This window comes from Oncorhynchus tshawytscha, linkage group LG33, assembly GCF_018296145.1.
Source record: "Oncorhynchus tshawytscha isolate Ot180627B linkage group LG33, Otsh_v2.0, whole genome shotgun sequence".
In the NCBI taxonomy this organism is placed as follows: domain Eukaryota; kingdom Metazoa; phylum Chordata; class Actinopteri; order Salmoniformes; family Salmonidae; genus Oncorhynchus; species Oncorhynchus tshawytscha.
The window spans coordinates 18,045,902-18,059,037 of NC_056461.1; the positions used below are offsets into that span (position 1 = coordinate 18,045,902).

The 13,136-nt window shown below is 44.7% G+C and overlaps 1 protein-coding gene across 3 annotated transcripts in view; it reads left to right on the forward strand.

Annotated features, from left to right (window-relative positions):
* Positions 1-13,136, forward strand: part of si:ch211-196i2.1 (collagen alpha-1(I) chain) — a 149,176-nt gene that overhangs the window by 50,795 nt on the left and 85,245 nt on the right. For 2 of the 3 annotated variants that reach the window (XM_024402588.2, XM_042311149.1), the window contains one exon: positions 3,361-3,447. In XM_024402588.2, the coding sequence (XP_024258356.2) occupies positions 3,361-3,447 (87 nt within the window). Of the gene's footprint in view, positions 1-3,360; positions 3,448-8,669; positions 8,803-13,136 lie in introns of those variants that run through there. The other variant, XM_042311150.1, reaches the window with a different exon arrangement.

Consider the following 13,136-nt stretch of genomic DNA (forward strand, 5'->3'; position numbering starts at 1 on the left):
GCGGGTAGAGTCTAGTGAGTGTGTGGGTAGAGTCTAGTGAGTGTGCGGGCAGAGTCTAGTGAGTGTGTGGGTAGAGTCTAGTGAGTGTGCGGGCAGAGTCTAGTGAGTGTGTGGGTAGAGTCTAGTGAGTGTGCGGGCAGAGTCTAGTGAGTGTGTGGGTAGAGTCTAGTAAGTGTGCGGGCAGAGTCTGAGTGAGGGTAGAGTCTAGTGAGTGTGTGGGTATAGTTACTTAAGTGTGCGGACAGAGTCTAGTGAGTGTGCGGGCAGAGTCTAGTGAGTGTGTGGGAGTCTAGTGAGTCTAGTGAGTGTGTGCAGGGTAGAGTCTAGTGAGTGTGCGGGCAGAGTCTAGTGAGTGTGTGGGTATAGTCTAGTAAGTGTGCGGACAGAGTCTAGTGAGTGTGTGGGTAGAGTCTAGTGAGTGTGCGGGCAGAGTCTAGTGAGTGTGTGGGTCGAGTCTAGTGAGTGTGCAGGCAGAGTCTAGTGAGTGTGCGGGCAGAGTCTAGTGAGTGTGTGGGTAGAGTCTAGTGAGTGTGCGGGCAGAGTCTAGTGAGTGTGCGGGCAGAGTCTAGTGAGTGTGTGGGTAGAGTCTAGTGAGTGTGTGGGCAGAGTCTAGTGAGTGTGCATACAGCCAGTGCAAGGGAGTGCAAAACAATGAAGATAAATACATAAATAATAAAGGGGGTCAAAGTAAATTGTTTGGGCAGCCATTTGGGTTTGGCCCCAGTGATGTACTGCACTACCATCTGTAGCGCCTTGCAGTCAAATGCAGAGCAGTTACCATTCCAAGCAGTGATGCATCCAGTCAAGATGCTCTCAATGGTGCAGCTGTATAACTTTTTGAGGATCTCAGGGCCCATGCCAAATCTTTTCAGCCTCCTGAGGGGGAAGAGGCATTGTCATGCCCTTCATGACTGTGTTGGTGTGTTTGGACCATGATAGGTCTTTAGTGATGTGGACACCGAGGAGCTTGGAGCTCTTGACCCGCTCTACTACAGCCCCATCAATGTGAATGGGGGCGTGTTTGTCCCTCCGTTTCCTGTTGTCCACGATAAGATCATTTGTCTTGCCCACGTTGAGAGAGAGGTTGTCCTGGCACCACACTGCCAGGTCTCTGACCTCCTGCCTATAGGCTGTCTCATCGTGTTTTTTTGATCAGGCCTACCACCGCCGTGTCGTCTGCAAACGTAATGATTTTGTTGGAGTCGTGTGCGGCCATGCAGTCGTGAGTGAACAGGGAGTACAGGATGGGACTGAGCACACGCCCCCGTGTTGAGGTTCAGCGTGGCGAATGGGTTGTTGCCTACCCTCACCACCTGGGGGCAGCCAGTCAGGAAGTCCAGGATCCAGTTGCAGAGGGAGGTATTCAGGCCCAGGGTTGTTAACTTAGTGAGCTTGGAGGGCACTATGGTGTTGAATACTGAGCTGTAGTCAATGAGTGTGTTCTTTTTGTCCCGGTGGGATAAGGAAGTGTGGGGTGCAATAGAGATTGTGTCATCTGTGAATCTGTTGAGGCGGTATGAGAATTGGAGGGTCCAAGGTTTCTGGGATAATGGTGTTGATATGAGCCATGACCAGCTTTTCAAAACATTTCATGACTACAGATGTGAGTGCTATGGGTCGGTAGTCATTTAGACAGGTTTCCGTGGCAAACTTAGGCACTGGGACTATGGTGGTTTGCTTGAAACATGTAGGTATTACAGATTGGGTCAGAGGGAGTTTAAAAATGTCAGGGAAGACACTTTCCAGCTGATCAGTGCATGCTCTGTGTATACATCCTGGTAATCTGTCTGCGGCCTTGTGAATGTTAACCTGTTTAAAGGTCTTACATTGGTTACAGAGAGCGTGATCATACAGTCGTCCGGAACAACTGGTGCTCTCAATCATGGTTCAGTGTTGCTTGCCTCGAAGCGAGCATAGAAGGCTTGTTTCACTGGGCAGCTCTCGGCTTCCCTTTGTAATCCGTGATAGTTTTACAAGCCCTTCCACATCCGATGAGCGTCACAGAGCTGGTGTAGTAGGATTCAATCTTAGTCCTGTATTGACGCTTTGCCTGTTTGATGGTTTGTCAGAGGGCGTAGCAGGATTTCTTATAAGCGTCCAGATTAGTGTCTTGCTCTGTGAAAGTGGCAGCTCTAGCCTTTAGCTCAATGCAGATGTTGCCTGTAATTCGTGGCTTCTGGTTTGGTCACTGTGGAGGCAACGTCGTGAATGTACTTATAAATAAATTCGGTGACTGAAGTGGTAAACTCCTCAATGTCATTGAATGAATCCCGGAACGTGAATGACAGGGGAGAGCGTTGTATGAGTCTCTGTGTGTGAAGTACATAGTTGCAAGGGTGACATACTGGTAGAAATGAGTTGAAACTGATTTCAGTTTTCCTGCATAAAAATCCTCAGCCACTATGAGCGCCGACCTCTGGATGAGCATTTTCTTATTTGCTTATGGCCCTATACAGCTCGTTGAATGCGGTCTTAATGGTAGCGTCGGTTTGTGGTGGTAAATAGACAGCTACAAAAACGACATGCTCTACAATGTATGGTCGACAGCTTATCATGAGGTATTCTAACTCAGGTGAACAGAACCTCAGACTTCCTTAATATTAGAGATTGTGCACCAGCTGCTGGTATTAAAGAGACTCACACCGCCACCCCTGATCTTACCGGACTCTGCCGCTCTGTCCTGCCAATGCATAGAAAAACCAGCTAGATGTATATTATCCATGTCCTTGTTCTACCATGAATAGTATAGTATATTACAGTTCTTAATGTTCTGTTGATGGGAGAGTCTCGAGCGGTGCTCGTCCAGTTTGTTTACCTGCATTTGCACATTCGCCAATAGAACAGAGGCTTGAACAGATTTATCCCAAAATCTATTTCTCAACACTTTTACAGTGTTAGTTTCATCAGGTGTTACACAATATGATATAAAAAACTGGAAAAACATAATTTTGACTGCACTGGGCCTTAAACAACATAAAGGGAGGGAGAGGGGAACGCTTAGGAAAGATTGAGGTAATGTTGATGGTAGAAGTACTGTAGTGTGCTGGAGTTAAAGGGAGCCAGGTGTCTCTCAGAGGGCTGAGTGCAGACACACAGACTCCAGGAGTTAAGACCATGTCTAAAGTCTCCCTGTACAGCACCCTGTGATAATATCAAACGAGGATCAACAAGTGGCACTCCTTCTGTGGTTTGATCCAGTTAATTAATTTAACTTCTCTTAAGTGGTTGTGTCCCAAATGGCACCCTATTCCCTGTGTCGTGGACAACCTTTGACCGGGTGCAATTTGAGACATTGTCAGGGTGTTTCCTTGTTCATTAGTTTTCCAGTGTACTGTTTAAATGTTCTCTCTTTCCACCCAGGAGCTCCTGCTGTCCTCAAATGACCTGGAAGACCTGTTAGAGCGATCCAAGGATTCCTCTTTCTTGGATATGGAGGTGGGGGAGACTGTGAGTATGATGCTCTATCCTAAATCCAGCCAAATGTATTTATGTATTTAAACCTTTATTTAACCAGGAAAATACCCTTGAGGTTAGAAAACTTTCTTGTAAACGGGGACCTGGAAAATGCACTATGCTGTTTTACCTGCCATGATTTAGAGAGAAACAGCCCTGTGTCTGGATTCACAGATGTGGGGCTTCTCTTGGGCTTGGCTTGGCACGGGATGCACTTTGTTGCATTACCGTGATACATGCTGCTGGTTTAATCAAGCCACTGGCCAGCAGTATAGGCTACACGGTGTAGATTTTAGAACAGGCCCCAGCATTAGCGGCAGCCACAGCCAGACCTGCCCTGGTTTTTCATTTTGTCCCATTATAAACACGACTGTTCTGTTTTCTTCCATCATAGACAGGGAGGACTGTGGTTAATTAGCATTGTGGGTTTGAGGCTCCAACCAGCCCTGCTTGACATTGGCTGACCTCTGTCTGTGTGTGCACATGTGCATGCATGCGTGCCTGCTTGCGTTTTAAGATTATAGGCACACTGAAAGCATTATACACTGAGTGAACAAAACATTAGGAACACCCTCCTAATATTGAGTTGCATCCCTCCTTTTGACTTCAGAACAGTCTCAATTCATCAGGGCATGGACTCTACAAGGTGTTGAAAGTGTTCCACAGGGATTCTGGCCCATGTTGACTCCAATGTTTCCCATAGTTATGTCAAGTTGGCTGGATGTCCTTGGGGTGGTGGACCATTCTTGAAACACATGGGAAACTGTTGAGCGTGAAACTGTTGAGCATGAAAAATCCAGCAGTGTTGTTGTTCTTGCCACAAACTGCTGCGCCTGGCACCTACTACTATACCCTGTTCAAAGGCACTTCAATATTTTTTTGTCTTGCCCATTCACCTGAATGGAACACATACACAATCCATTTCTCAATTGTCTCAAGGCTAATCAATTATTATTTAACCTGTGTCCTCCCCTTCATCTACACTGGTTTTAAGTGGATTTAACAAGTGACATCAATAAGGGATCATAGCTTTCACCAGTCAGTCTGTCAAGGAAAGAGTAGGTGTTCATAATGTTTTGTACACTGTGTAAGCTTTATGATGAATAAAAAATGCATCAGGGGGGAATATTAAAATGTGCATATATGGGAACACAAGGAGATCTTATCTCAACAATACATCCTACATACATAAATTGCCTAAATCATTTTCACTTGGATCCTTGGAATTACAGTATATCACAACTATGTCAGATCTTAATTTGACCCATTTCGATGCAGGAGACAAATAATCTTGCAGCAGAAGGATTTGAATGAATATTTAGATTCGCCACCAAGGGGCAGCTGGAAGCGGTGTTTATATGATATACAATGCAGTACCGTATCTACATTGTACCTTAAGCTGGGTATAAATACAACAGATTCGGTTCCAACAGCCCCGGAAACAACTCATTGGAAAGCCCTACCCCATGGCCCAACTAACAATTCAGACCACTCCAATGGTGGTCCCGACAGCGCGCAAAAAAACTGGCAGGGCCGGGGGGCATGACTCTTAAATATAGGATGGTATCTGTGATTCGGCTATGCATACTGTAAGCCTATTATATGGACTGGAATTAGGCACCTCTTTCAAACCATGAAGCTGGGAGAGAACACGTGGTGGTTCATTGATTTGTGCAGGACAGTGATTTAATAGGCTAATAAGTACTACCCACATAAATACTAGCCACATGAAAACAATACTATATACTATGGCAGGAATACTGTAGTATTCACTGTAGTGTTTTGCAGATTGAAGTAGGTGGGTCTGGGCAGGGGAGGTGTTGTGAATTTGTGTGTGTCTATGTTGTTGTGTATGTTTATAAATAAAACCGTACCAAAATAAATACTGTAGTATTGACTGTAGTATTTAGTTTACTATAGTATAAATAATGTAGTAAAAGAGAGTAGTATGACCTATAGTAATTACTGTAGTGTTTATGCAGACTGTAGTATTTTTGCTGACTGTAGTTTTTACTCTAGTGTTTTTGCAGACTGTAGCACAGTATAGTTTTCTGTACTCTGTAGGTAGGTAGGACTGGGTTCAGAACTAAGAGTTCAGAGCTTTTGCTCTTTTCTATACCCTGTAGGAAACAATATGGCCTGTACTTGGCAATATGGTCTATACTTGGGTCAGCATCAGCCAGGGGACCAGGAACCACCGGCCTGAGAAGGGAGACGAAGGTGAGATACGGTAGTCACTGGGTAGCTGTAACCTATACGTCACCTCGTTGACCCTCCGGAGAACCTTGAACGGCCCCACAAACTGGGGGTTCAGCTTCTTGCAGGGTAGGTGGAGTGGTAGGTTCCTGATGGAGAGCCAGGCGTGGTCACCAGGATGGAACACGGACACCTCACTGCGGTGGCAATCCACCTGCTCTTTCTGGCGACAGACGGCATGCTGGAGCCTCACATAAGCATCACGCCAAACCTCCTCTGCGTGCCGGAACCAGTCATCCACCGCAGGGGCCTCAGTCTGGCTAGGAGCCAGGGCTGTCTGATAACCCAGGACCCACGAAGGGAGTAAGCCTGGTGGAGGAGACGATGCCCTCCGGAAGGCCATAGTGCCGGAAGACCTCCTGGAACAGTGCCTCAGCGACCTGGAGAGTGGTTGGGAGACCAGAGAGAGGAATAAACCGGCATGAATTAGAAAATCTGTCCACAACCACAAGAATGGTGGTGAAACCATCAGAGGGGAGAGCGGTAACAAAGTCAATGGACAGATGAGACCAGGGACGCTGAGGCACGGGAAGGAGTTTTCCTACTGGAGCGTGCCAGGGAGACTTAGTTTGAGCACACACAGAACAGGAGTTGATGTAGCGAGTAACGTCCTGCGCCAAGGTTGGCCACCAATACTTTTCAGAGGGTGATTGTATAGTACGGGGGATCCCAAGATGTCAGCAACCAATCCCTTAACCCCATGGGAATGTAGATGCGCTCAGGAGGGCAGATAGTGGGAGCGGGTTCCCTCTCCAGAGCCTGGCGGATGTCTACATCTACATTCCACAACACGAGAGGGAAAAGGAAAACAGGTACTCCGGCATTCGGGTGACCAGTCCGTGATTCTCATCCTAAACCATGAGATGGTGGGGTTATGGCATTGGAGACATGGGAGCCCGAGGATGATCTTGTGAGCTGGTGCATCAATGGGATGGGATGTTTTCCTGATGAATGGACTCCATGATGAGGGTGAGTGATGTGTGCCATGGTTCCGGATCCTAGTGGCCGATTATCAAGGGCTTGAACCAGAAACGGAGAAGACAGCGGCTATGTTCAGAGGAGGTAAGGCTCTGGTCAGTAAAGTTCCCCACGGCACCAGAATCCACTAGCGCTGTAGAAACAGCACATGAGGGACAGCCACCTAGTGTAATCAACAACAAAAAGGGTTTAGCAGGATCTAATGAAGATGAGATATTCAGTTGCCCCGGGAGGTGGATGATCACGTGAACGTCCCTCTGCATTTGTGGATCCCGAGTTGGGACGTACTGGACACTGCTGAAGCCTGTGCCCCCCTTGACCACAATAGAGAGAGCCTCAGCAGTCTCCATCTACGTCGCACTGCCGTGGGGAGGATGGGACCCCTACCTACATAGGTTCAGGATCTGCTACAGAGTGTTCACGGGGGGAGGGAGAGAAGTGATGTGGGTACCGACGCTCCTGAAATAGATTATCCAACCGGATGGCCATCGCGAAGAGTGTGCCAAGGAGAGGTAGTCATCACGACATGCCAATTCCGTTTGGACGTCCTCGGCAGCTCATCCCATCCGCTGGATGATGCTACTGTCCGGAAGGTGAGAATGTACTCGGCAGCGGTCTGTTCATCCTGCCGTAGTTGGAGTAGGCGCTCACCCCCCTCTCTGTAGATAATCAAAAATACCTCTGAACAGAACCATGAACCCCTCATACGAAGCCAGCGCCTCCTCTCCTCTCTCCCAGACGGCCGTAGCCCACTCCAACACCCGCCCAGTCATCAGAGAAATAACCGTGTTAACCTTGGACCTCTCGGGGGTGGGAGATCCCATCTGATGCGCAAAATAGAGGTAGCACAGGAGTAGGAAGCCACGGCATTTAGATGGGGTTCCATCATATTTATCTGGGAGGGACAAACAGGCATCACTGACCTGGGCGGACTGCTGAATGGACTGATGTGCTCGCTCGCTGGGTCGACTGGTGGCAAAGTATCCTCCGCTAGTGGAAGTCAACGCCTCTCGGGCATGTTCGAAACGTTGAAGAACCTCTTCCATAGCCCCCCCCAGTTACGCCAGCTGGTCGTGGTGCTTACGAAGTAGGTATCCCTGTTTGTCGACCGTCTGGGAGATGTTCTGATTTCCTGCTGCTTCCATTTGGTGAGGCAGTATTCTGTAACGTGGACGCTGGGAAGCAAGTGCAGGTGGTGAGTTTAATAATAAATAGAACATAACAAGAAACACAAGTAGCGAACAGACATGAAACACATAGTGAATACTGCCAGGGGAATGGAACTAAGAGAGTGAAAGATATAGGGGAGGTAATCAGTGAAGTGATGGAGTCCATGTGTACCTAATGTTGAAGCGCAGGTGCGGGTAATGATGAATGCCTGGACTGGTGGTTAGTAAACCGGTGACGTCGAACGCCGGAGGGGAGGAGCGGAGGTAAAAAGTTACTTGCTGATGAGATGATACATTAAGGGTGCCAAAAATACTTTTTTCAAATAATGCACCATTTCTTCCAGAAAACTGTTGAAATTAAAAAATAATTTGCTCTCCACATATGTATGTCTTTGGTTTGCAGTTGAACAAAACAAAAACCTCAATAATTGACTAAATGTTAGCTTTTTCCACAAAGAAATTCTAAAATTGCCCGGACAATAATATTGGCACCTTCTTAGAAGATTTCAAGCAAGTGATTCTCCTTTTACTTTGGAACTGATCTCACCTGTGGTGAGTTAAAGGTGCCTGTAGTATAAAAATCACTTGTTGAAGCAGTTTGAATAGAGAAAAGGACTCATTCTCCTGTTTTGTGTCACTGGCTGTACCGCAATGAGCATTGAGAAAAGAAAGAAAACCAGAGAATTATCTGAGGTCAAACACAATATTGTAGCCAAGCATGGACAATCTCAAGGTTACAAGTCCATCTCCAGAGACCTTGATGTTCTTGTTTCTACCGTATGTAATGTTATCAATAGGTTCAAGACCCATGCCACTGTAGCCAACCTCCCTGGACGTGGCTGAAAGAGAGAACTTGATGGAAGATTGCAGCGGAGGATTGTTGGAATGGTGGAGAAAGCACCACGATCAACTGCCACACAGATTCAAGCTGACCTTCAGACACAAGGTACAAAAATATCATCTCGCACCATCCGTTGCCAACTCAATGAAAGGGGGTTATGTGATGGGAGAACCAGGAGGACCCCACTACTGAGAGAGAGACATAATAAGAAAGCCTGACTTCAATTTGCCAAAGCACACCTGAACATGCCAAAATTATTCTGGGACAATATCCTGATAGATGAGACCAAATTAGAGCTTTTTGGTAAGGCACACCATCTCTATGTTTGCAGAAAACAAAATATAGCCTTCCACGAAAAGAACACCTTCCCGACAATCAAACACGGAGGTTCAGTGACGTGTTGGGGTTGCTTTGCCTCATCTGGCACTCGGGGCCTTAAACATGTGCATGGCATCGTGAAATCAAGAGAATACTAAGGCATTTTGGAGCGCAATGTCGGACCCTGTGTAAGAAACCTGCTTCTCCATCAAAGCATTTCGTTACACCCGCAATAACATCTGCTAAACATGTGTATGTGACCAATGAAATTAGATTTGACGGTCATGGGTCTTCCAGCAGGACAATGACCCCAAACACACTTCAAAAAGCCCACAGGAATGGTTCAAGACAAAACCCTGGACTGTTCTGAAGTGGCCAGCAATGAGTCAAAATCTAGATCCCATTGTAAACTCTGTTGAGATATCTGAACACAGCAGTTGGGAGAAGGCACCACTCAAATCTCAGAGAACTGGAGCAGTTTACACAAAAGGAGTGGGCCAAACTGCCAGTACAGAGGCGCAGGATGCTCATCAATGGCTATTAGGAAGCGCTTAATTGCAGTTATTTTGACTAAAGGCTGTGCTACCAAATATTAAGTCTAAGGTGTCAATAATTTTCTCAAAGACATTTCTGTTTATTTTCTGAATTAAATGGATATATTAAGTCCTGAATCAAAAACAAAGGTTCTGTAATGTTAACAGCGGAATAAAGAATTGTGGAGACCAAATACATATTAGCTAAGGTCATAGTCAACATAGCTTCTAGAACTAACATGTTAGTAAACCCACTACAATCATGCAGTACAGTGTACAGTCAGCAAGCAGTTTAGCAGTTACACCAGCGGACCCTGTGTCAATAAATGAATAAAACCAAAAGCTTACCTTGACATGGAAGAGTTCCAATTTTGGATAGCCATAGCCAGCTAGCTAACATAGCATCCCTCTCTGTTTGAGCCGGGTGTTTGAGTAGACTTTAAACTAGCTAGCTGCATTTGGCTAGCTAGAAAAATACAACAAAATTTAGCTAGCTCTCTCTTACTCTCTCTATCTCTCGCTCTTCTCCTTCATTTTTGAAGAAATGTATTTATTCAAAACTGTTCAGCTATTGTCTCTCTCTTTGAGTCAACCACTCACACATTTTATGCACTGCAGTGCTAGCTAGCTGTAGCGTATCCTTTCAGTACGAGATTCATTCTCTTATTATTTGATTGGGTGGACAACATGCCAGTTCATCCTGCAAGAGCGCTGATAGGTTGGAGGACGTCCTCCGGAAGTTGTCATATTACTGTGTAAGTGAGAACCATGAGTTACCTAGGTTTTGTACTGAAGTCAATATACCCAGAGGAGGATGGAAACTAGCTGTCCTCCGGCTACACCATGGTGCTACCCTACAGAGTGCTGTTGAGGCTAGTGGGACTGCCACACTCCTTAAAAAATACCTTAAATAATAATAGGCTTGTGTAGTATTATGATCATACAGTATAATAACGATAGAGGCTAAGCCTAATAATATGCTATTTGGTGGGAGGATGCCAGATTCCCATTTAGTGGGAAGTGCCAGATTCTTGAATGATAATGACCAAATCATTAGCTGTGTTCGAATACCCATACTAACATACTGTATACTACATACTTAAAGAATATATACTACATACAACATATTATTAGTTCATTTTAGTATACTGTAAACAAACAGTTTCCTTTCAGTTGAGTGTACTAGCGCTTCGTCTGTCTACCGGGAGTTGATGCTGTTGCTATGCAACCTCTTGTTAGCTTGATAGCATAACAAATTACTAGCTAGACTTCTGGTGTGTTTGTAAATTCAATCTGGAGTGCCAGAGTGCGCTCTGGGCATTGGTAATCAGGGCGTTGTCAGATTGTCAGTTCGTAAATTCAGAGCGTTTCGCTCTTGGAGCATTCAGGGCGCACACTAGACGCTCTGGCCGAGGAGTAGGGTAGATCCGAGCGTTCTGACCTTCTGACCTCACAATGGTAGTCAAGCATCCAAGCTAACTGACTAACTTGCTAGCTACTTCCAGACACAAATGAGAGAACAGATCACTCTGACCAATTTACTCACCCTAGCAGTGCTGGTTATGAAGTTTTCATGTTGGTGACTGTAACTGTGCTGCTGGCAACAATTTAATTCTGTTTTTTTTCGTTTACTGACACTGGCCACATTCAACTGGTGTTGAGCGTTTGTAAATTCATCAGTTATTCTATACTCTGGCACAGTCAGACGAGAGTGCTCTGAAATTTGAGTAGATAGCTAGCACAAATTTATGAACACACCCAAACCACTATACTACTTTGCTAACCTCTTGCGACGAGCAATCCCGTATCCGGGAGCGTAATTATAGCCTCAAGCTCATTACCATAATGCAACGTTAACTATTCATGAAAATCGCAAATGAAATGAAATAAATATATTGGCTCACAAGCTTAGCCTTTTGTTTTAACAACACTGTCATTTCAGAGTTTCAAAATATGCTTTTCAACCATAAGAGTAAGAGTATTGATAGCTAGCATAGCATTAAGCCTAGCATTCAGCAGGCAACATTTTCACAAAAACAAGAAAAGCATTCAAATAAAATAATTTACCTTTGAAGAACTTCGGATGTTTTCAATGAGGAGACTCTCAGTTAGATAGCAAATGTTCCGTTTTTCCAAAAATATTATTTGTGTAGGAGAAATCGCTCCGTTTTGTTCATCACGTTTGGCCAAGAGAAAAAAACGAAAATTCAGTCATTACAACGCCAAACCTTTTTCCAAATTAACTCCATAATATCGACAGAAACATGGCAAACGTTGTTTAGAATCATCAAGGTGTTTTTCACATATCTATTCAATGATATATCATTTGTGGAAGTTTGGTTTCTCCTCTGAACCACATGGAAAAATGCATGCAGCTGGAGATTACGCACTAATTTTGACAGATACACCAAGCGGACACCTGGTAAATGTAGTCTCTTATGGTCAATCTTCCAATGATATGCCTACAAATACGTCACAATGCTGCAGACACCTTGGGGAAACGACAGAAAGTGTAAGCTCATTCCTTGCGCATTCACAGCCATATAAGGAGACATTGGAACACAGCGCCTCCAAAATCTGGGGCATTTCCTGTTTGAAATTTCATCTTGGTTTTGCCTGTAGCATCAGTTCTGTGGCACTCGCAGATAATATATTTGCAGTTTTGGAAACGTCAGGGTGTTTTCTTTCCAAAGCTGTCAATTACATGCATAGTCGAGCATCTTTTCGTGACAAAATATCTTGTTTAAAACGGGAACCTTTTTCATCCAAAAATGAAATACTGCCCCCAGAGTTTCAAGAGGCTAAGCTATGAATGACGTGAATAATCAAGTCAATAAACGTTGGGTAGTTGGTTAGCATAAAGTAAATATGCTGGCAGATTCAATGTATTATTAGCCAACTAACATTACAGTAGGTAGCTAACATACCCGGTACATACTGCTGTAATGATATGCTATGCGGTTCGTAGCGTAGCTAACAAATTGTCAGCCAACATAACGTGTAACGTAACTTATTTGAAAAGTCATTACTTTATTACATTGCTCAACATTTTCTTAACATTTGTCATGAGTTAAAGCAACGAATTTGTATCCGCTCTTGTCGGACTTCGGCTGCATATTTTCCTCCATTTTCTTCAAATCTGAAAATGTTGCATTATGGACCCTTAAAGCACGGAAAATGTCCATTGCTTGTATAATTAATATTTTTTGAATGTAGTACGACATCCGGGAACTTTTGGCATGCTAACTATATCCATATTATGACTAATAAACATACTACATACTCAATTTACGTCACAAAAAGTATGGTTAGTGCGGTTAGTATGAGTATTCGAACACGGTTATTGTCGCATGATTAAAGAAACAGGGTGGGTGCGAATTGCAACAATGTGGGTGGTGAAATCAGCTGTTCAACAAGTTGTTCAATCAGCAGTCAATCAACTGATGGCCCAAATCAGCACATCAACTCAGCCGGGGAAAACCAAACAGTAGTCTATTATCAGTTTTCACCTTTCATTATTTGACAATGAATAGGCTAACTGGTAGCATAAAGAATGTACTGGAATATAATCAAATAACAAGGGGCCTA